This window comes from Macaca nemestrina, chromosome 2 (genome assembly GCF_043159975.1).
Source record: "Macaca nemestrina isolate mMacNem1 chromosome 2, mMacNem.hap1, whole genome shotgun sequence".
NCBI lineage: Eukaryota > Metazoa > Chordata > Mammalia > Primates > Cercopithecidae > Macaca > Macaca nemestrina.
Window position 1 is genome coordinate 161,284,572 of NC_092126.1, and position 23,743 is coordinate 161,308,314.

General features: G+C 40.8%; 2 protein-coding genes across 9 annotated transcripts in view; one reads left to right on the plus strand and one right to left on the minus strand.

Annotated features, from left to right (window-relative positions):
* The window catches only part of LOC105470282 (poly(ADP-ribose) polymerase family member 9), a 36,732-nt gene extending 16,745 nt beyond the window's left edge, over positions 1-19,987 (plus strand). For 5 of the 8 annotated variants that reach the window (XM_011722101.3, XM_071092349.1, XM_011722100.3 and 2 more), the window contains exons 7-11: positions 2,155-2,212; positions 7,257-7,637; positions 10,997-11,133; positions 11,734-11,908; positions 19,172-19,987. In XM_011722101.3, the coding sequence (XP_011720403.2) occupies positions 2,155-2,212; positions 7,257-7,637; positions 10,997-11,133; positions 11,734-11,908; positions 19,172-19,551 (1,131 nt within the window). In that variant the 3' untranslated portion in view covers positions 19,552-19,987. Of the gene's footprint in view, positions 1-2,154; positions 2,213-7,256; positions 7,638-10,996; positions 11,134-11,733; positions 11,909-17,340; positions 17,482-19,171 lie in introns of all 8 variants that reach the window. The other 3 variants (XM_071092350.1, XM_011722105.3, XM_071092351.1) reach the window with 1 other exon arrangement.
* Positions 1-23,743, minus strand: part of LOC105470283 (deltex E3 ubiquitin ligase 3L) — a 57,104-nt gene that overhangs the window by 27,387 nt on the left and 5,974 nt on the right. The window lies entirely within an intron of this gene.

Below are 23,743 nucleotides of genomic sequence, written 5' to 3' on the forward strand. Positions count from 1 at the left end.
AATCCCTGCATCCTCAACCTCCCAGGCTCAAGCAATCCTCCCATCTCAGCCTCCTGAGTAGCTGGGATTTTAGGCATGCATCACCATGCCTGGCTAATACTTTTATTTTTGTGGAAGTGGGATCTCACTATGTTGCCCAGGCCAATCTCAAACTCCTGGACTCAAGCAATCCTCCCACCTCAGCCTCCCAAAGTTCTGGGATTACAGACGTGAGCCACCATGCCCAGCCCCTGAACTGTTTATGAAGCACCATTTTCATACAAGAAGAATTAACCACATCTAGAAAAGAAGGTTCATTCTCTCCAACATACAAACAAAAATGTGCATGACAGTTTAAGAAAAATGGAAAGATCAACCACAGTCTGAGCGCTCCCCGAGGGACTAATAATAAAAATAGTGTCATAGGGGGCTGGGCTCGGTGGCTCATGCCTGTAATCCCAGCAATTTGGGAGGCTGAGCTGGGTGGATCACCTGAGGTCAGGAGTTGGAAACCAGCCTGGCCAACATGGTGAAACCCGAGCTCCACTGAAAATACAAAACTTAGCAGGGTGTGGTGGTACTTCCCTGTAATCCCAGCTACTCAGGAGGCTGAGGTAGGAAAATCACTTGAATCTGGGAGACAGAGGTTGCAGTGACCCGAGATTGCACCATTGCACTCCAGCCAGGGCCGTCTCAAAAAAAAAAAAAAAAAGTGTATAGTGCCATGTATTGTGTCTGTCAGGCACTGCGCTAAGAAGGTGTCTCATTTCCTTCCCCCCTTAATATTTTGATGAAGCTACTGTTGTCGTCTCCATTTCACAAATCCAAAAACATAACCCAGAGGTTAATATGCACACAGCTAGTCACATGGCCAAACCAAGATCAACCTTGGTGTCTGTCTGCGCTCAAAACTTTGTTCTGAAGCATTAAACACAAACACAGAGAATTATACATCTTTCAGTTTTGTAACTCAAACAAGAAGATTATCTTACACAGCAATTTACATTAAAAGTGAATGTTGACCATTCCTTCAGGCTCTTTTCAGCATTAACACTACTTTATATCCACATGGAGGTATGATGTGTGTGCAGATATAATGTATACATCTTCTAATAAGCCTTCTAATAAGCACATATTTTCTTCCTAAATAAGTTGCGGTGAGATAAATGCATTTAATACACTTAACCTACCAAACATTATAGCTTAGCTTATCCTACCTTAAACATGTTCAGAACACTTACATTTGTCTATAGTTGGGCAAAATCATCTAACACAAGCCTATTTTGTAATAAAGTGTTGCATATCTCATGTAACTTACTGAATACAGTGTTTACTGTGGCTGACTGGGAGCTTGGCTTGTGCCCAGTATCACGAAAGAGCATCTTACTACATGTCACCAGCCTGGGAAAAGCTCAAGATACAGTTTCCACTGAATGCATATCACTTTTGCACCATCAATAAAGCCAAAAAGTCCTTAATCAAACCATTGTAAGTCAGGACTATCTGTATTGCCAATTGTATCTACTTTGAACAAGGAAGACAGTGAATACCATGGCTCCAAAAGCTAAGTGAGATGTGTTATTTCTAATAGACATTATGTTAATGGATCTGTGTTGCAATATGCACAAATCTTTGTCTATAGACTTTCATATAATAACATTTACAATAGCTACCATGTACTGAATGTTTACTACACGCCAGGAGCAATTTCAAGCACTCTATAGGAATTAACTTACATAAAACAGATTATTTTATTATTCAATTTACAGACCAAGTTTGGTGTGTATACCATTTTTTAAATGATTTTGTGTTTTATTTGTTACCTATAGTTTTCTTCTTCAGTGACATATCCACAGCTTTGGTTTAGTGCAAGCAGGGCATTAAAATCTGTTGAATGAATGCATGGTTATATTTTGTCTTGGAATGCATAGTCTTCTTTATTTATACCAGATTTTGATTTCATCTTCATTTTTCCTATGCTTGTTCCTTCTGTGTTCTAATAGATGGTGGTCCTCTTCTCTGGGACTTTCCTAAAGGCTGCTTTAGATTTGTGGTAGTAGGAATGGGACTGACAGAGTGGATGAAGTCAAGTGCTGTGTGTGCAGAGAGGGAGACTTTGATGACAATGGCTATCAGCCCTGCTTATGACTCTCTGCTCTGTTTTGCTTCTTGTAGGTTTTCAGTGCTGAAATGGCAAAGAGGTCCAAGATGCTGGGTTTGAACAATTACAGTGGTGAGTAAGAAATTCACAGGCCAATAAGTAGTGTCGCCCACCATTGGCTCATTCTATTCTTGATCATCTGAACTAATGGAGGGGAGAAGAAGAATAAATAAGCCACATGTATTGCATTGTGGTCCTGCTTGGATACCTGCCTACTCTATGCCCTGATCATGAGTCTATTCTTGCTTGGTCCAGTTTCATGATATGAACAGAGGAGGTTTGAGTTGCAGTGGATAATCCAAGGTGTGGGTGGTTGATTCATAAATAGATATCTATAATTTTTTCCCAAGAAAAAGTTCTGGCTTCCATAAACTGGCATTCAGTCACTCTTTCTGCTCTGAACGTCTAAAGAGGGTTACTTATTGTAATTACAGAAAACACATCTCAATAATAACAGATAAATGGGTTAACTCAATGCTACTCAAACCCGAGTAATCACTGGGATCACGATGGAAACTTTAAAAAACAAACAAACAAAAAACTCCCAAAATATGTATTTGTCCCAGCTCTACAGATGCTGATTCAGGGACTCTGGGTCTGGGCCAACAATATCTATTGTGAATGCTCCCTAGTCAATTTTGATGCCGAGCATTTTTTTTTTCTTTTCTTTTTGAGACAAGGTCTGGCTCTGTCACTCTGGCTGGAGTGCAGTGGTGTGATGTCAACTCACTGCAACCTCTGCTTCACAGGCTCAAGCCATCCTCCCACATGAGTCTCCCAAGTAGCTTGGACTATAGGCACATGCCACCATGCCCAGTTAATTTATTTTATTATTTTTAAATTTTTTTTTTGTTTTTTGGTAGAGACGGGGTTTCACCATGTTGCCCAGGCTGGTCTGAAACTCCTAGGCTCAAGTGATCTGCCTGCCTCTGCCTCCCAAAATGCTGGGATTACAGGTATATAACGTCATTCTTTTAGTGAAGTTTGGGTGGACTGAGATGGAATGTTCAGTGGCCTGGCAGTGCTGGAAGTAGGGAAGGAGAGCATTAACATTTCTGGCCTGGAACTGTGCCTTTTATGATCCTCTTTATTTATCTGTATAGTGATGATAATAACAGACTGTTGTGAGGATAATACATTATGTATGCAAAAATGTTCTATAAATTGAAAGCATTAAACAAATGCCAGACAATAAATAATGACTGAGAAGATGGACAAACTCCCCAGGTAGCTAAGAGGAGAAAGAGATTCCTTTTGACTGGTAAAGATGAAGAATGGCTTCATGAATGAGATAGTTCTAAGCTGGGCTGTAAGCATGGCAAGATTTCCAATGTCCAGAGAGGGTAGGATGGGGCATCCAAGGTAGAGAAAACCCACAGGAGCAAAGAAATCCAGTGCATGTTTGGAGAACCACAGGGAATCCATTATGGGTACATAAGAGGAGTTTTAGGTGAGAAAAACATAGAAAAGGAACATTAAAAGGTCTGTATGTCATTAATCTGAATAATGGTGGCAAATGTCACCATTTAATTCAGTAATTCTTGCGGACAACTGTAAAGGAATTATATAGCACAGGACAATAATTGACATAAAAATGATTAATGATGGAACATGGTGGCTCAAGCCTGTAATCCCAGCACTTTGGGAGGCCAAGGCAGGCAATCACTTGAGGACAGGAATTCGAGACCAGCCTGGGCAACATGGTGAAACCCATCTCTACAAAAAATACAAAAATTAGCCAGGCATGGTGGTGCGTGCCTGTAGTCTCAGCTACTTGGGAGGATCACCTGAGCCCGGGGAGGTCAAGGCTGCAGTGAGCCATGATTGTGCCACTGCACTCCAGCCTGGGTGACAAATAAAATGATTAATGATGATGATCTCAGATTATCAAGGAAAGGTTAAACTGTTCAGGAAGGGCCGGGCACGGTGGCTCATGCCTGTAATCCCAGTACTTTGGGAGGCTGATGTGGGCAGATCACCTAAGGTCGGGAGTTCAAGACCAGCCTAACATGGAGAAACCCCATCTCTACTAAAAATACAAAATTAGCCAGGTGTGGTGGTGCATGTCTGTAATCCCAGCTACTCAGAAGGCTGAGGCAGGAGAATCGCTTGAACGTGGGAGGTGGAGGTTGTGGTGAGTCAAGATCACGCCATTGCACTCTAGCCTGAGCAACAAGAGGGAAACTCCATCTCAAAAACAAAAACAAAAACAAAAACAAAAAAGCAAACAAACAAAAAAAACTATTTAAGAAGGCAGAGAGGTGGTATGTTATCATTAGAAATATTTAATTCAGCTGGGCACGGTGGCTCATGCCTGTAATCCCAGCACTTTGGGAGGCCAAGGCAAGCGGATCACCTGAGGTCAGGAGTTCGAGACCAGTTTGGTCAACAAGGCGAAACCTCGTCTCTACTAAAAATACAAAAGAGAATTAGCCAGGCATGGGGGCGTGTGCCTGTAATCCCAACTACTCGGGAAGCTGAGGCAGGAGAATCACTTGAACCCAGGTGGCGGAGGTTGCAGTGAGCCGAGATTGTGCCACTGCACTCCAGCTTGGGCAACAGAGGGAGACTTGGTCTCAAAAAAAAAAAATAAATAGATAACTCATAGTTAAAATTCAGTGCATTTTGGTGCTAGAAGAGTTATCCTTTAGTGATCCGAACAATTTACTTATCTAGAAGAATAGTGCTCACTTTGCCAACACATATACTAAAGTTAGAATAATAATTATTGGCCAGGTGCGGTGGCTCACGCCTGTAATCCCAGCACTTTGGGAGGCTGAGGTGAGCAGATCACGAGGTCAGGAGTTCGAGACCAGCCTGGCCAACATGGTGAAACCCCATCTCTACTAAAAGTACAAGAATTAGCTGGGCGTGGTGGCAGGCGCCTGTAATCCCAGCTACTCGGGAGGCTAAGGTTGCAGTGAGCAGAGATCGCGCCACTCTACTTCAGCCTGGGCGACAGGGTGAGACTCTATCTCAAAAATAAATAAATAAATAATAATAATAATAATAATTATTATTGGCCAGGCATGCTGACTCATGCTCATAGTCCCAGTGCTTTGGGAGGACAAGGTGGGTGTATTGCTTGAGGCCAGGAGGTCAAGACCAGCCTTGGCAGCATAGTGACACCCCGTCTCTAAAAAAATAGAAGGAGGAGGAGGAGAAGTGGGGGAGGGGGAGAGAGAGGAGAGAGGTAGAAGAAGAAGAGGAAGAGGAAAAAGGAGAAGAAGGAGAAGAATTTTCTCTTGATAATAATGGCTAAATGAAATATCACTATGCATTGTTTTTATTTTCTCCTAAAAAATAATATAATCTCCCAGACAGAACAAGGGTTTAAACAAAAGTATGCCTCCAATATAAAACCTGGGTTACTTCTTACTGCTGTCTAAAACCTTGACTTTTGTATTTTTTATCTTTACTCAGAGGAAGACTGTCCTCCCTGTGTTACTTCTGGGTCTGTCCTTATACTTCTTTCGTAGCTCCTGTGCCACACAACTGAGATCTCAGGAGAAAGATGCTAATTTCCACTGCTGTTCAGATATTACTCACTGGAAGGCATATGCGGGAGCACTGGAGTCAGATGCCCATACCTACTAGCTTCATGGCCACCACTAACTAGTCCTGTAGCCATGGGCAAGTTACTTAATGACTCTGTGAATCAATTTCCTTGTTGGTAAGATGGGACAACTACTAGTATCTGTCTCATAAGGTTGTGAGGAATCCTGAGTAGTGGAATTACAGGTATTTCTTCCTTCCATTATATGTTGATAATTTTCCAATTTTTAAATAATAAACATGTATTATTCTTAAAATCAGAGATTCAATTTTTAAAAAATAATTTTGACTCTTCAAGCTCTGTGTCTTTCAGAGATGTTTGATTTTAAAACTAGTAGCAAGAGGTTAAGGAAAATCCTATTCAGCAGGAAATAATACTTAACATCCAGGGTGAGATCTCAAGGTGAACTCATCTGTGAACTGATAAATGCAACATAGCAGAGGCAAGAGATGATAAAGCTAATCCATTACAAGCTAAACTCTGTGTTCCAAAGGAGGCTGTAAACAATACAGGTAGATTTCCTTCATACCCAATGCAGCTTTCAGAGATAGGTACTTAATTGAAGCTGCTACTGCTGACAGTGGTGACAATATCACAGGGGTAAAACGCTGGCCATGGTGTTTTGTTCTGTACTGTTTTATTTTTTTTAATTTTTTAAATTATACTTTAAGTTCTAGGGTACATGTGCACAACGTGCAGGTTTGTTATATATGTATACATGTGCCATGTTGGTGTGCTGCACCCATTAACTTGGCATTTACATTAGGTATATCTCCTAATGCTATCCCTCCCCTCTACCCCCTCCCCACAATAAGACCCAGTGTGTGATGCTCCCCTTCCTGTGTCCAAGTGATCTCATTGTTCAATTCCCACCTATGAGTGAGAACATGCGGTATTTGGTTTTCTGTTCTTGCGACAGTTTGCTGCGAATGATGGTTTCCAGCTGCATCCGTGTCCCTACAAAGGACACAAACTCATCCTTTTTTATGGCTGCATAGTATTCCATGGTGTATATGTGCCACATTTTCTTAATCCAGTCTGTCACTGATGGACATTTGGGTTGATTCCAAGTCTTTTCTATTGTGAATAGTGCCACAGTAAACATATGTGTGCATGTGTCTTTATAGCAACATGACTTATAATCCTATCTAGAACTAGAAATACCATTTGACCCAGCCATCCCATTTCTGCACTGTTTTAAAACCCACTGGTCAGCCAGGCACATTGGCTCACGCCTGTAATCTTGGCACTTTGGGAGGCTGAGGCGGGCAGATCACGAGGTCAGGATATCGAGACCATCCTGGCTAACATGGTGACACCCCATCTCCACGAAAAATATAAAAAATTAGCTGGGTGTGCTGCAGACGCCTGTAGTCCCAGCTACTCGGGAGACTGAGGCAGGAGAACGGCGTGAACCTGGGAGGCAGAGCTTGCAGTGAGCCAAGATCACACCACTGCACTCCAGGCTGGGCGACAGAGTGAGACTCCGTCTCAAAAAAAAAAAAAAAAAAAAAAAAAAAACCGCTAGTCTTCCATGATTGCTTATTATAGTCATTTCAGTCCCCCAGTCAACCAGAGAGGAGAAAAGAGAAAATGGGCTTGAAGCTAGATTTCCTGCCATCAATCTGATGGGATTCAACATGGAAAAAATGTGGGAGGCCCATGCATGGATCCAAAGAATACTGAGTCTCCAGAACCATCACATCATTGAGAATAATCATATTCTGTACCTTGGGAGAAAGGAACATGACATTTTATCTCAGCTTCAGAAAACTTCAAGTGTCTCCATCACAGAAATTATCAAACCAGGAAGGACAGAGTTAGAGATTAAAGGAGCCCAGGCTGACCTCATTGAGGTGGTTATGAACATTGAAGATATGCTTTGTAAAGTACAGGAGGAAATGGCAAGGAAAAAGGAGCAAGGACTTTGGAGCTTGTTAGGTGAGTAACTTTCTATTAAGTTAGAAAGTAAATTCTCCCCATTGTTCCTTCTTTTGGGTGTGAGCATGTATGTATGGATGTGGGTGAGAGACAGAGAGAGGAGGGAGCAAACATTCTGATTCTTTGTTAGATCATAAACCTTCGTGAGTTATTTTTTGCTCTCTTTTGACAAAGGATTATTTGTGAACACACACACAAACACAATTTTATTTACTTGTAATAACCCTGATTGTCTAAGAGGCAATTACATGGAATTTTGGCAGTGGTAAAACCCAAGCCATGGGGAAAAGTATACATTTCTAATTCTTCAGATGCAGCGCTCAAATGTAGACACATTCTATCAGATTATCTTATTTCTTTTATCAAGTTTTATTGTATTTATTTGTTACTGACAGCATTAGGAACCCTAAAATTACTTACCTTGAGCCCTCTCGCCAATGAAATTATACATTGGTACTGTGAGGTACACTCAAGTATCTCCCATTCAGTGGGGCTAAACTCATCAGGATACATGTGGGAATTTGGATCTGGAGAGATCCTTTCAACAGAGCCCTAGAGCTAACTAGGAAATTATACTATTGAAAATGCCATCTCAGGGCCGGGCGTGGTGGCTCACGCCTGTAATCCCAGGACTTTGGGCAGATCACCTGAGGTCGGGAGTTCAAGAGCAGCCTGACCAACATGGAGAAACCTTGTCTCTACTAAAAATACAAAAAAAAAAAAAAAAAAAAAAAAAAAAAAATTAGCCAGGCATGGTGGCCCATGCTTGTAATCCCAGCTACTCTGGAGGCTGGGGCAGGAGAATTGCTTGAACCCAGGAGGCAAAGGTTGCAGTGAACTGAGATCAAGCCATTGCACTCCAGCCTGGGCCACAAAAGTGAAACTCTGTCTCAAAAAAAAAAAAAAAAAAAAGAAAGAAAAAAAGAAATGCCATCTCGGGAGATAGAGATAGATATAGATTTCATTCAACTAATGCATATTGCACCCATGATGTGCCAAGCACTGTGCTAGGTGCAAGGACTACAGCAATAAACAAGATGGACATTGTTCCTGCTCAAAGTCTAATGGGGAACCTTGATGAGCACACAGGTTAGTGATGATAGAGGAGAGCGAAAGCACTGCGGAGAGGCACCTAACCCAGACTTGGGAAGTCATGGGAGGGCTTATCACAGGTGTCATAAATGGAGAACTGGATAATAGGTAGAAGTTAGTTAGGCAAAGAAAGAAAACATCAAGAAATAAGATTGTTGCAAGGCCTGGATTATGTAAGACCTTATAAATCACGTGAAAGAGTTCAGAGAATTTCTTGAAACAAATAGGGAACCTTAAAGAATTTTAAGCAAAGTTAAGATCAGACTTGTGTTTTTAGAAAGATCACTGGTTATAATGTGGAGAATGGATTTAGTAAGAGGTGCAAAAATTCAGACGCAAAATTTCAAAGGACACCTTATTTTTACCACGTGTTTGTAAAAATAATGCAGGAATAAATGGTTAAGTGAGTGAGAGTTCCCCATAAATGTTGTATCCACATTCCACAGAAAACACAGTGGCAAAAAAAAAAAATGGATAAAAAGAATACACAAGCATAAGAACCAAGATTATGATTTTCACTTAGTTTTTGAAACATAGTGAATGTAGGTATTGAAACTGACACCAGTGTCAGCTTAGGGGAACAGGATACAAAGAAACATGAATCTCCTATAAAACTTGTGGCATTATTTTGTGTGTGTGTGTGTGTGTGTGTGTGTGTGTGTGTGTGTGGCATTGCTTTAAATTAACTGAAGTCATAAGGTGGGCTAATTCTCCCAGCTATTGACAATTTTGAGTCATGTAAGTCCCTTGTTCTGCCGCAAGATGGCACTTTTGGTAGTTGATGACTAAATATATTATTCCACAGAAGCCTTAGAGGTTCAGGAAAACCTACCCTGTCTTAATCAGATTAAGATGTTAATTAACAAAATGGATAATTTTGAGATGAGTTATCATTATAAGGAATATCAAATATCCATCAGAACACTAATTTTATTTTTTAAATCAAAGGCATCACCTCTCTTTTATGCCACTCTTTTAATCCTTCCTGGTAGGTGTTTCCAATGGCAGAAGTTTGTGATCTTTGGGTCCCCAGTGTCCAGTCCAGTGCCTGGCATATAGAAGGAGCTTGGCAAATGTTTGTTGAACTCAAGGAAACTGAACTCTAATATTACACCTTATAAATATGAGCTATTGCTCTCCAAAGTTAATTTACAGTCTTCTGTTGAAGTTTCTGGTCTTTGCAGTTCCTCTGCTATGGAGTTTTGTCCCTCCCACTTTCTCAGATTTACAACTTGGCTCTCTAGTGAGTTTCCCTCAATTCGTCACCTGCTTTTTGTGGTTAAATTGAGCCCATTCAATTAGATAAAGAACCGGGGATTAGGTCATTTTAGTATACTTGGTCTTAAGTCAAACTAAAAATAAACCAAGAGAAAACAAGTCTTTTTTGGTTTTCATTTGTCCACCTGTATATTTAGTCCAGTAAGGAGCTCCTTTGGACAAAAACAGGTTGCCTCTTGAAAAAAAGGATGGGAGGAAAAAAAGGAAGGAGGAAGGAAGGAAGGAAGGAAGGAAGGAAGAGAGGGAGGGAGGGAGGGAGGGAGGGGAGGGAGGGAGGAAAATAGGAGGAGGAGAAAAGAGGAAGGGAGGAAAAACAAGACACCATAGACTCTTAATCTCCAAATTTTGCTCTTCTTCTTTGGGTGGTATATGAGTGATGCATGTTCCAAGTATTTTGCCTTGTCACTTACAAAAAGCATTGGTGAAAGCCAGGTTTGTAATCTTAGCTCTTTACTTACTAGGTGTGTGCTATGGGGCAAGTTACTTATTTGAACTTCAATTTCTTTATTTGTAAAATGGCGTTATTTCATGGTGGTGTTATAATGATCAAATAAGGAAGGAAACTGAAAATTTTGAAGTGTTTTACAAATGTCATGTCATTTCCTATCATTCCATATTTAATATTTTCTAATGCCTGTCTCTTTTTGCTGATAGGCATTGGGGCTAGAAATAAAAACATACCCTATGAGCAACACAATTATTTCTCATTATTACAGCATTGATTGTGGAGAAGCAAGTATACGTTATGCTCCTTTTACTCACATCCCCTTAGCCTCATGGTTCAAATCATCTAAAGACAAATTTATTACCCCTTTATTTTATCCTGACTGCTCATAATATTATAGCTCTCCTTGCATGTCCTAAATGCATGAGGCACACAATTTAAACTGGCTAATCCCTTCCTCTAAATTTCTAGAATTTGTTTCATTAAGTTTCCTTTTTCCTCTCTCAGAGCGTTGAAACAAAGTTTTTGTGTTACTCATTTTTAGGACAGTGGACTAATCAGCAACAAAAAACTCAAGACAAAATGAAAGAAAATATATTTCTGAAATGTCCTGTGCCTCTAACTCAAGAGCTTGAAGATCAAAAGAAACAGTTTGAAAAATGTGGTTTGCAGGTTATAAAGGTATACCTAACAAAGGGGAGGATTTGGCTCATTTTGTTGTTAATTAACTTGCTTCTGTAGCCCAAGGAAAAGCTCACCTACTGATGATTCTAAGCTGGCCGCTCATGGACTTGGAATCCTAGGTCAGTAAGACTGAGAAGAGAGCAAGGCAGGGCAGGCACGAGGGATATAGTTGGAATCGGAAGGTAAAAATGACGTCAGGACACACAGAAGCAGATTCCAGATCCAGGAAGCCCGTCTTTGAGCAAAATAAAAGAAGTGGAATAGCATTTATCACACTGTGTTATAATTGTTTACCTATTTTTCTATCTCACTAAACTATGAGCTTAAGAGGGCAGACATTATGTCTAAGTCAGTGAATTTTTGTTAAAGAAATTTATTAGAGAAGGGGCAGGGAATTTTGAAGAGACAGAATCAAAATAGGAGAGGATTAGAGGGAGGAGAGACTCTTTTGCAACTTTATATGAAAAGCAAAGTGCATGCAAAGTAATATTATGCACATAAGCTCCTTTATTTTTGAAGCAATATAATAGGCAATTTAAAGAGCTTTGCAGCTCTTTTTCTAGCCTCTTTTTCAGTCTTTCTTTTCTATGATTCTAGGTGGAGAAGATAGAAAATAAGGTTCTTATGGCTGCCTTTCAAAGAAAGAAGGAAATGATGGAAGGAAAACTGCCCAGGCAATCAGTGAGCCACAGGCTGTTTCAGCAAGTCCCATACCAGTTCTGCAATGTGGTATGCAGAGTTGGCTTTCAAAGAATGTACTCGGTGCCTTGCGGTAGGTGTCAATGCCTCATCATTGGGGCTACTCTGTGGGATTTGGTGAGCTGACATCAGTAGATGCTTCCACTAATAGCATTTGTTGTGGGGAAGGGATCATTTGTGACTGCGATTTAGAGGTCACGAATAATGACCCAGGTCACGAAGTATTCTGGAAAGAGTGATACTTTTTACTTTTCCTTTGTATCTTTTGTTGCTGTTGCATTTTACATTGATGAAAAGTGTGAGCAGTAAGAACTACGGTTCACTGTTTTTCTCCATTATGTGTTTCTGTGTCCTATCTGCAGAGAGCACGTTGAGGCTTTTTTTTTTTTGCCTTACTTATCTCAACAAAATTATTACCAACAGCACTGAACCATCCTCATCCCTTAATTAAAAGGGCATTTTCCTAAATTTAAGAAAGTTGGTCTTTTCTCTTTCATCCCTTTATTTCCTATAGCCTGCTGGTGGATGAATTAGGTATCATTTGGCAGGTGAAGTGCATAGCATCTTAAGATCCTCTTTAGTCATAGGAGTTCTATGTGTAACTCCCATGTCTGTTTTCAGATGTACAAAAACATTGCATATGTAATTCCTATATTGCCCCCTCTACTCCTCAGTCAGTAATGAAGATTTCTGGCTTTAGGTCTCTCCAAAGGAGGAAAAGAAGTTTAGTAATAATTATGGAGAGGTACTTAGCAGGGTGGCTTGATTTTACTTGGTCCGTTAAATATACGGCTCTTGATCTTTAGCTTTCAAAATACGTGCACTCCATAGCATGATCCTTGCTGAGGAGTCAATTCCAATAGACTTGGTTTCTAGGATGGAAAGGCTCTAGAAATCATCTTTTCTTTGTTCTGGAGAGAACATAGGCAAAACCTGGGGTAAATATTGAACATAGACAATTACTGGGGATAAAAATAGAGAAATGAATCCCCACCAAGAAGCCTTTTGGGGCAACCAGGAAAGTGATGATCAGTATAGTCCCTTCATTAGCAAAGTCTCAAAAAATCTACAACTTCCATTTGCTCCTAAAGCTGGCTTCTCTGCAATCCCCACCCATTACTTCTGCTTAAATTACTTTCATTAAGATCATCGCTGTGCTCCTATTTTCCAAATCTAGTGAGTATTCTCTTTTCAGTCCTGTGGCAGACCCTGCTACTTGTCTGCTCAACATCTATACACATCTTTCTTACCAAAACAAATAAGACACCTACTATCTTCCCAAGGAATATGGTCCCAAGGTCTTAGCCAGACTCATCATCAGTTCAAGTTCAGGCAGTTCTCTCCTTATTTATTTTTCTGAGATAGAGTCTTGCTCTGTCGTTCAGGCTGGAGTGCAGTAGCATGATCTTGGCTCACTGCAGCCTCCGCCTCTGAGATTCAAACGGTTCTCCTGCCTCAGCCTCCCAGGTAGTGGGATTACGGGCGTGTGCCACCACATGCAGTTAATTTTTGTATTTTTTTTTTTAGTAGAGACGAGGTTTCATCATGTTGGCCAGGCTGATCTCGAGCTCCTGACCTCGTGATCCGCCCACCTCAGCCTCCCAAAGTGTTGGGATTACAGGTGTGAGCCACCGTGCCCGGTAGGCAGTTCTGTCTTAAAGCTTAAAGGCAAGATACTGCCCCCAACTGACCCATTATATAGTGATATGAAAAGGAGCAGGAAAACTGCAATGAAAACTCTCATGTTGAAAGGGGAGAAGCAAAACACACAACAGCCACTGGCGCATACCACTTATCTACATGCTGCTGATGAAGTATAGGGAGGACTCTCTATTCCATGTTGTAAAACCTTTATTTTGCACTCTGGGAAAATCTTCCTTATATATTGCGGCCCTTGGCTATTTCCAGGTTCATTGCCTATCAGGGAGCCATGGATTGTCTCACAGGCTGGAATGTGCTCAGACTGTTGTAACCAGGCTTGTGGTTTCTTCAGCAATATAGTTCCTTTAAAAATTAAGTGGGCATGAGGCCTAATTTCTTCTGGTTAAGTTTATGTCTTTATAACCTAACCACAGATCTTGTCTCCACATAGTCTTTCAACTCAAGATTTTGGTCTCTTACCTGCTGTCTGTGTGCTCTTCCCTTCTCCCTAACCTTTAGTTTAACAGCCACTGCCTTGAGGCAATTCAGACATGACCCATAATGTGACCTGCACCAATTGACTCATCTCTGTAGGCTGCTGAGAACCCTTAACAGAAGGTGCCAGACAAGCCCAGGAGATACCAGTCTTGCTACCACTGAAGCTGTTATTATATGGAGTACAAAAGCTCTTAGCTTTTTCAGCCCTGCAGTGTTCCAAATTATAGGACTCTCAGTCAATGTAGATGGCCACCCACAGGCAAAGGAGAGGGAACTTCTGTTAACAAAGCTTTATTTTCTTTTTTCTGTTTATGTTTGCACTCCAGCCAGTTCTGAATAAATCTCTTGCTTGTAGGACTTGGTTGAGTACAGCAAGAAGGCATCTACACATGCAGTTTCTTATTGGGTTGATTCATTTGTTCCACAGGTATTTATTAAGCACATTCTATGAATCAGGCCCCGTGCTAGGGGTACTAGAAATAGTGCATAAATAAAAAACCATAGAGTTCTTGCCCTTACAATTTATAATCTCATGAGTTCATCTGTTGCCCCTTCTTTGTCTTCTCTCTTTTTCTTCTACAATGTCCCCCTTGGTGATGGCACCTATTCCCATGGCCTCAACTGCTACCTTAATGATGATGACTTAGGAATTTCCAACTCTTAACTCCCTACCTCTCTCCTGACCTGCAGGTTCATATATCTGATTCTCTTTTTGACATATTTACCCAGATGTCCCATAGGTATCTCAAATTGATCTCTTTTCTTGGCCATGATTTTCCCTAAGAAATATGCCCCTTGTTTGCTGATTCTCCCTAACCTGGTTAATATCATCACCATCTACCTACCAGGTTTCCTAAGCCTGAAACATTATTATCCTCTATTCCTCCTTTTCCTTCACCCTTATATCCAGGCATTCACCCAGTCCTAGTGATTCAATCTCATGAAGATCTGAGCTCAGTTTCACCTCTCTATTCCTACTGCCTTAGTTCATCTTCCTTTAGTCCTAGACTATTACGAGGTCCTCTCCTTGCCACAAAACACACCCCTGCCTAATCTATCCTTTACCACCAGAATTATCACACTAAAAATTACATTCTTGCTTAATATCTGCATTCCCAGTTGCCTATGAGATAAAAGCCTAAACTCCTTAGCAGAGAATATAAGGCCCTAGCTCCCACATCATTTCAGCAGTCATCACCCACTATGTTCCTCAAGACTCCAGCCATAACTTTTTAGAGTTCCCTAAACATGCTATGTACTTTCATGCCTCTCTCCTGTTGTCTGTGGAATGACTTCCCTCCTTGCCCTTTTCAGTACTACAAACCCCTATTCTTTCTTCAAGACATAGTACAAATGGCATCTCCTTGTTGGCATCTTTCCTGCAGGCCTGCAGGCCTAGTAAGTATCTTCCTCCTCTGTGCTCCTGCATACCTCCATTCCTTTGTTATGACATCTATAACTTTAATTAGTACTAAAATCTATTGTCCTATGAAACTCAGGCATAGAACTCATTTCCTTTATGGCTCTATAATGGAACTTTACCCAACTGTCCTGTTCCCCATGTCCACAGATGTGGAAAATTTGAATCTTGACAGTTCAATGTGAACTCAGTCATTTTCAGAGTTTTCATAGTCCCTTCAAGATTGAAACTCAGTTCCTGCAATGTTTGCCCCTTTTCTCCTCTTTTCTGTATGTGAGGAGGGTTGTCTGGCTTATGGCTCCCATTGTCCTCTGCTTGATAAACCACCTGAGCTTTGGTCATTAGCACTCTCCTGTGCCTTTTACACTCAGTGTCTGCACAGGCCACTCTATGTCTTTTCCATGCTGAAGAAATTCCTTTCCAGGCCATGTCTGTGTTCCTCCTGCCACACAGGAAATTTTTGAGCATGTTCATCCTCCGAGCTGAGTGCAGGGTCTTGGGTAGTGGTCCTCACCTGCTCCAGAGACTTCTCCAACCATTGCTATCTCCACTCAGGTGATGAGGCTGGATGAGGGACTGCACCCACTAGAGTCAGGCCAGGGTCTGTCTGCTCTGCGAGTCCCTCCAGTTGTTCTTATTCTGAGACTTCCATTGTTCGGCCCCCTCTTGACTCCCAAGGCTCTCAAGGGAGTGGGGGTAGTAAAGGGAGCCCTTTCCCAAGCTCCCCCAAGAGCTCTAGTCACGTCACTTCTGATACTTCTCTTCCCACCAGCTGGAAGAAAGAACTTTCATTTGTCTTGAAATGAGAAAAATGTTCTTAGAATATGTTATATTACTGTCTGCTCTATCATTTATGGTAAAAAATCCCATGCTGTGAATCCTTCTGGTTTGTAGCTTTTGGTTCAAAAAGCCCTCTTCCTCTCAGAAAAGCTAACTCTGAAAGCCAGAATTTCAAGACCATACTCTCTTCTGTGAATTAAATATAATTACATATAATATATAAAATATATTACATTATAATATATAATATATAATAATATAATATATGCAATATATTATATATTATAATATAATATATAATATTATATATTACATTATATATAATATATATTATAAATTATATATTATAATATATGTAATATATAATATATGTAATATAATATACATGTTATATATTATATATAATTATATAGTACATATAATATAATATATAATATAATATATATTGTATTATAATATTATGTTATAATTATATGGGGTTTCACCATGTTGGCCAGGCTGGTCTCGAACTCCTGACCTCGTGATCTGCCTGCCTCGGCCTCCTGAAGTGCTGGAATTACAGATGTGAGCCACTGCACCCAGCAGGCAGTTCTCAAAAAACTATACATATATTTATATATTGACTTTGTTTTCAACTTTATCTTTTTCATCCTTAATAAGAAGTAGCAAGGACTCAATAGGTGGAAGAACAAAGAGCAAGAAGAAACTCCTGGGAAAGAAAATCTTTGATTTTTATCTCAAAATATTACCTTGCCACATAAATTGTACTATATTTAATCTGTTTACATGCAGAGACTTCCCTTTGTGAAATACTGAGAATAGGGATCATGTCTTACTCACTTTTAAATTTCCAGAGCTGCACTGTTCAATACGGTAGCCACTAGCTACATGTGGCTATTGAGCACTTGAAATGTGTCTGATCTAAATTGAAAGATGCTGTAAGTATAAAATACACACCAGATTTCAAAGACCTACTACAAAAGAATGTAAAATATCTAATACTTTTTAAAATATAGATTACATGTTAAAATAACGTCTTGAATGGCTTAAATAAAAATGTGAATTTCACCCTTTTTTTTTTTACATTTTTAAAATGTGGCTACTAGAGTAGCTGGGACTCCAGGTGAGTGCCACAATACCTGACTAATTTTTTTTATTTTTGGTAGAGATTAGGTCTCACTGTGTTGCCCAGGCTGGTCTCAAACTCCTGACCTCCACCAGTCCTTCTGCCTTGGCCTCCCAAAGTGCTGGGATAACAGACGTGAGCCACTCAGCCTGCAAGTTTTAAATGACATGCGTGACTCGTAGTACGTTTCTATTGTTCAGTGCTGCCCTTGAGCCTAAAAGTGTTTGGTTATGTCCCACTTAAAGAAAGAGAGGGAGGAAATGAAAGGAAAAAAGGAAAGGAAGGAAGGATAATACGGCATCAAAGAAGGTATAATTTATTTTCCCTCTAAGTGAGGTCAGAAAGGGCATTGAACAGGGATTCCTTTGAGGTCCAGAATTTGGCCCTCAGCCTCCCGAGTGTTTTTAATACTCCAAAGAAGGTAATACAGATCACAGGCAATGTGTCAGAATGAAGAGTACTCATTTCTAGTGGTCGGAATAGGGCATTTCTTCCTTAATATCACAGTCCCCAGAGTGCCTGATGGGTGGAAAGTTGCCTGGTGAGCATGGACCTAGATAACATGCACTTGGAGATTCTTCATGAGGTATTGTGCCAACCCATGGAGAATACACAGTACCCTCCTGGTGACTAGAATGCCTCTGTCCTTCCAAATCCAGGAGTGCTTTTCCTAAACAATGAAGTATGCACACTAATATTTTATATACTCCACATTCCCCTTGACATATTTTTCTTCTTTTTTTTTTTTTTTTTTTTGACAGGGTCTTGCTTTGTCACCCAGGTTGGAGTGCAGTGGCACAGTCACAGCTCACTGCAGCCTCAACCTCCTAGAGTTCAATCAGTCCTCCCACCTCAGCCTCCTGAGTAGCTACAATTTTAGGTGTGCACCACCATGCCTGGTTACTTTTTGTATTTTTTGTAGAGATGGGGTTTTGCCATGTTGCCCATGCTGGGCTCATGCGATCCACCCACTTTGACCTCCCAAAGTGTTGGGATTACAGGTGTGTGCCACCAGTCCCAGGTGACATATTTTTCTTGTAATGCTGTTCATGAGGTTAGGAGGCACTCTGTCTTCTCTTATTAGATGCTATTTTCAAACCATCTTCTTGAGAGTTCTGGAAATATCCCTATTGTAGCATGTAGAAGTCAGACAATGTTCTAAGGGAAACAGAACCTTCCTTTTGTTATGCTCTGTCAGCTACTTAGTTGATAATACTGACTTGAATCTAAGTTCTTTGAATCTCAGATCTTTGTCTTTTACATGGAGTTACTACCCAAATCATAGATAATTTAATCTAATCAATGTGCAATACTTTGAAAACCATTAACTTCTCTATGAACACTAATGTTTGTTTGTTTGTTTTGTTTTTGTTTTTGAGACAGAGTTTCACTCTTATTGCCCAGGCTGGAGTGCAGTGGTGCGATCTTGGCTCACTGCAACCTCTGACTCCTGGGTTCAAGTGATTCTCCTGCCTCAGCCTCCTGAACAGCTGGGCTTACAGGTGCCTGCCACCACACCCAGCTCAATTTTTGTGTTTTTATTAGGGACAGGGTATCATCATGTTGGCCAGGCTTCTGACCTCAGGTGATCCACCCGCCTCAGCCTCCCAAAGTACAGGGATTACAGGAGTGAGCCACCGCACCCGGCCCTAATGGCATATTTGGATGCAAGTTATTATTATGTTGATGGTGTCAGTGATAATTTGTTTCAAGGAACAATTTTTAGTGCCTTTGCTATAGACACAGGAACTCAGAACCAGGAGGAAGTGATTATTTGGAAGACTAGAGAGAGAATAGATATTAGTACCCAAATCGGCAATATCATTTACCAGATTATAATATATTTTTATTATTTTTTTTTCCTTTATCAGAGCCAAAATACGGAGCTGGCATATACTTCACCAAGAACCTCAAAAACCTGGCAGAGAAGGCCAAGAAAATCTCTGCTGCAGATAAGCTGATCTATGTGTTCGAGGCTGAAGTACTCACAGGCTCCTTTTGCCAGGGACATCCGTTAAATATTGTTCCCCCACCACTGAGTCCTGGAGCTGTATATGGTCATGACAGTGTGGTTGACAATGTCTCCAGCCCTGAAACCTTTGTTATTTTTAGTGGTATGCAGGCTATACCTCAGTATTTGTGGACATGCACCCAGCATTATGTACAGTCACAAGATGACTCATTAGGACCAATGAGACCCTTTGCACAGCATCCCTGGAGGGGATTAACAAGTGGCAGCCCCGTTGATTAATCTCTATATCATTTTAACAGCTGGTATGCCCTTACCTTGGGTGAACTAACCAAATAATGACCATCGATGGCTCAGAGAGTGGCTTGAATATATCCCATGGATTATCTGTATGGACTGACTGGGTTATTGAAAGGCGTAGCCACATACTAGCATCTTAGTGCCTTTATCTGTCTTTATGTCTTGGGGTTGGGGTAGGTAGATACCAAATGAAAAACTTTCAGGACCTTCCTTCCTCTTGCAGTTTTTCTTTATTCTCCTTTACTAGAGGAGATAAATATTTTGCATACAATGAAGAAACTTTTCTAGTATATAACCCAGGCCTTTTATTTTCTAAAATGATGACAGTATAAAAATATTAGGAAAACAGCATGATTTTAGATTTTCCAGAGAATGTTATAAAGTGTTTTAGATACGAAAATAAATCATCTTTGTCTGATTAACTGGCTCTGAAAAATTATGTGTAAAATGAAACAATTTGAAGTGGAAGGACATAAAAAAGCTGATATTCTGTTTGGATTCAGCTATATCAAGTAATGCCACTCAAACACCATGAGGACATATTATCAATGCACCAAATATATATTGACCACCAGATGCATTTCAGGCACTTTGTGGGTCCTGGGATATGATGTCGGACAAGACAAATGTCTTCACAAACCTTTTAGCCTGAATAATCAAAAAGGCAACCATGGACAACTTAACAAGTGTGATTAGATATAACAAAAAGAGAAGTATAGACTCTGTGGAAAAATTTAAAAGGGAGAGGGATAGATTAATCAGGGACTTCGGGCAAGGCCTAAAGCAAGTGAAATTCAAGCTGAGAACATAAGGGATGTAGCAAATCAGGAGCAGTCAGAAGAGTTGTTTAAGTAGAGAGAATAGCCCTTATAAAGACTGAATCTGCTGTAACTATGCCCAAAGTTGACTACAGAGTTCTACTTGCAATGTAGAGGCCAGCTAATTTCACCATGCATCTCTTGCCTACTTTTAAATCCACATTTCTGTGTACTTCCAAACTTTCCTGACCTCACATCCTCAAACCCTGGCACAGAACACTTCCTCCTCTTCCTTGCCTTACCTTACTAGCATTCTCCCTGTTGAAAGAAGTGTGCTTGTTGTCTCATATGGCATTGCCCTTGGATCTGAGTAACAGGGGATCTGCCTTTCCCCCTGGATTGAGAGGCCCCCTGCCTTAGGCTCCTTACTTAAGAGGGTCTCATTCTAGCCCTCCTCCGGTTGTGCCCATGCTCACAAGGTGAGGACTCCACAGGGCCAAGAGATTGGATTCATCTGGACCCTGCACTTTTCATTCCTAAATCACCCACTAGGAAAGCAGAGCCCCAAAACTTCCTGCCCTAACAGCTCTGAGTCTACTTCCAGGGCTTGATCGGGTCTCTTTCTTGCATCCCTCCTCCTGAGTGTGGGCTGTACCAGAGTCTGCATCAAGAATAGCCAATGGATGATCATTTGTATGTATGAGGCTTGGACATGGGTGCTGAAGTGTCCACACACGCTTGAGGCCTGTGGTGCACAGCTGAGCTGAGAGTGAGAGGACAGATATGAAAGACCTCGCTGGCCAGGTGCTGTGGCTCACTCCTGTAATCCCAACACTTTGGGAGGCCAAAGTGAGAGGATCACTTGAGGCCAGGAGTTTGAGACCAGCCTGGGCAACATAGTGAGACCCCCATCTACACACACACACACACACACACACACACACACACACACACACACAAATTACCTGAAGGATTGCTTGAGTCCAAGCATTTGAGGCTGCAGTGAGTCATGATGGAGCAACTGCACTACAGCCTGGGTGACAAAGCAAGACCCTGTTAAGAAAAGAGAGAGAAAGAGTGAAGAAAGATCTAGTTTGGGCTTAATAGGAATTTTAAAAGAGAATGGAAGAGAGTCAGTATTCACAAGGGTAAATAAGAAGAAATACATACAAAGAAACAGCCAGATCTTAAAAGCAGCTGAAGAGAACAGCCAAATCATCTACAAAGGAAAGACAGTTAGACTGACAGCCCATTTCTTTGTTTGGCAGAATAATGTCCTTCCCACACAGGTGGGCCCAATCTAATCACGAAAGTCTTTAAAAGTAGAGAATGCTTACTAGGTGGGTCAAAGAGATGGCAGCATGGGAAGAATTTGATCCTGAGATGTAGGAGGCTATGTGCAAGGATCAGAGAGGAGCTTCTAAGAGTAAAGGGTAGCTCCCAGTTGACAACCAGTGAGGAAACATACCTCAGTCCTTTACCTGCATGTAACTGAATTCTTCCAACACCTGCATGAGCAAGGAAACAAACTCAAGAACCTTCAGAAAGGAATAAAGCCAGCTGACCAACACCTTGATTTTAGCCCAGTGAGATCCATTCCTGACTTTTGACCTGCAGAACTTTGAAACAATGAATTTGTGCTCTTTCAATCCAGTAAAGTCATGGTAATTTGTGACAGCCATAAAAAAATGAATACACTTTTCAATAGCAACAATGAAAGTCTGAAGACGTTAGTGTATTTCCAAAGGGCTGAGAGAAGTTAACTGTTAGCCTAGAATTCTACAATTAGCTGAACTTTCATTTTGCCATAATTTTTGAATAAAGACACTAACAGATTGTGTTAGTCCATTCTCACACTGCTATAAATAATTACTACCTGAGACTAGGTAATTTATAAAGAAAAGAGGTTTAATTGACTCACAGTTCCATGGGCTATACAGGAGGCATGGCCAGGGAGGCCTCAGGCAACTTACAATCATGGTGGAAGGGTGAAGGGGAAGCAAGCACATCTTCACGTAGCAGCAGGAGAGAGAGAGGGAGAGAGTGAAGCGGCTGGTACTACACACCTTCCCTCCCCCAGCATTAGGGATTACAATTCAACATGAGATTTGGGTGCAAATACAGAGCCATACTGTATCACAGATCATCAAAAACCGAGTTTACCAACAATGGGCTCTCACTTATAGAACTTAAAATTTAAAGGATATATTAATACTTCAGGATGAGGGGAGAAATCAAAGAAAACTTTAAGCTGCAAGAAGGCATTTTGAGCAAAGAAACGGTAAATATGGACACATCATGATGACCATTGTCTTTATAAAGCAACATATAGAAATGTCTAATTTTGGCAATAAGACTGAAATAAAATACTGGAAAATGAACTATGTAATATGGTAGAGTGGTGACTACAGTTAAAATGTTTAATAGTCCTCACACTGGGCCAGGTGCTATGGTAGGCACTTGTAGTCCCAGCTACTCTGGAGGCTGTGGCAAGAGGATCCCCTGAGATCAGGAGTTCAAGACTGTAGTGTGCTGTAATTGCACCTGTGAATAGCCACTGCACTTCAGCCTGGACAACATGGCAAGACTTCATCTCTAAAGAAATAAATAAGTCCTTGCAAGAGGAGATTGGAGATATTAAGTTTATTAAGCACATTGACAATTAACAGAGCCACTAAAAGAAGAGAAATAAAGCATGTAACTTCCAAATAGTAGGCAAAAAAAATTGAATTTAAAAAGTCAGGGCTGGGCGTGGTAGTGTGTGGCTGTAGTCCCAGCTACCCAGCAGATGAAGGCGGGAGGATTGCATGAACCCATGAGTTTGAGGCTGCAGTGAGCCATGATTGTACTACTTCACTCCAGCCTGGGTGACAGAGACCCCAACTCAGGAAACCAAAAAAAAAAAAAAAAGAAGAAGAAAGAAAATATCAGGGAAAGTAGGGAAGGAGGAAAAATAAAGCAAAAAGAAAGAAAGATTAAACAACATGAAATGGTAGAAATAATTCCAAATGTATATGTGATCACAATATGTGTAATTTGGATTAAACTTGCTAGGTAAATCACAGATTAAGAGATTGTATTTTTAAAAACTACATATTGTTTGTAGGAGACAACAAAAATCATTAAACTACAGCAAGATCAAAAATTAAAAAATGGAAAAAATGTAATTAGCAAACACTAACCAAAAGAAAGCTGGTACAGCTATATTAAAATTGGACAAAATAGGCTGGGGTGCAGTGGCTCACGCCTGTAATCCTAGCACTTTGGGAGGCCAAGGAGGGCGGATCACTTGAGCCCAGGAGTTCAAGACCAGCCTGGGCAATATAGTGAGTCCTGCTCTCTACAAAAAATACAAAAATTAGCCAGGCATGGTGACACGTGCCTGTAGTCCCAGCCACTTGGGAGGCTGAGGCAGG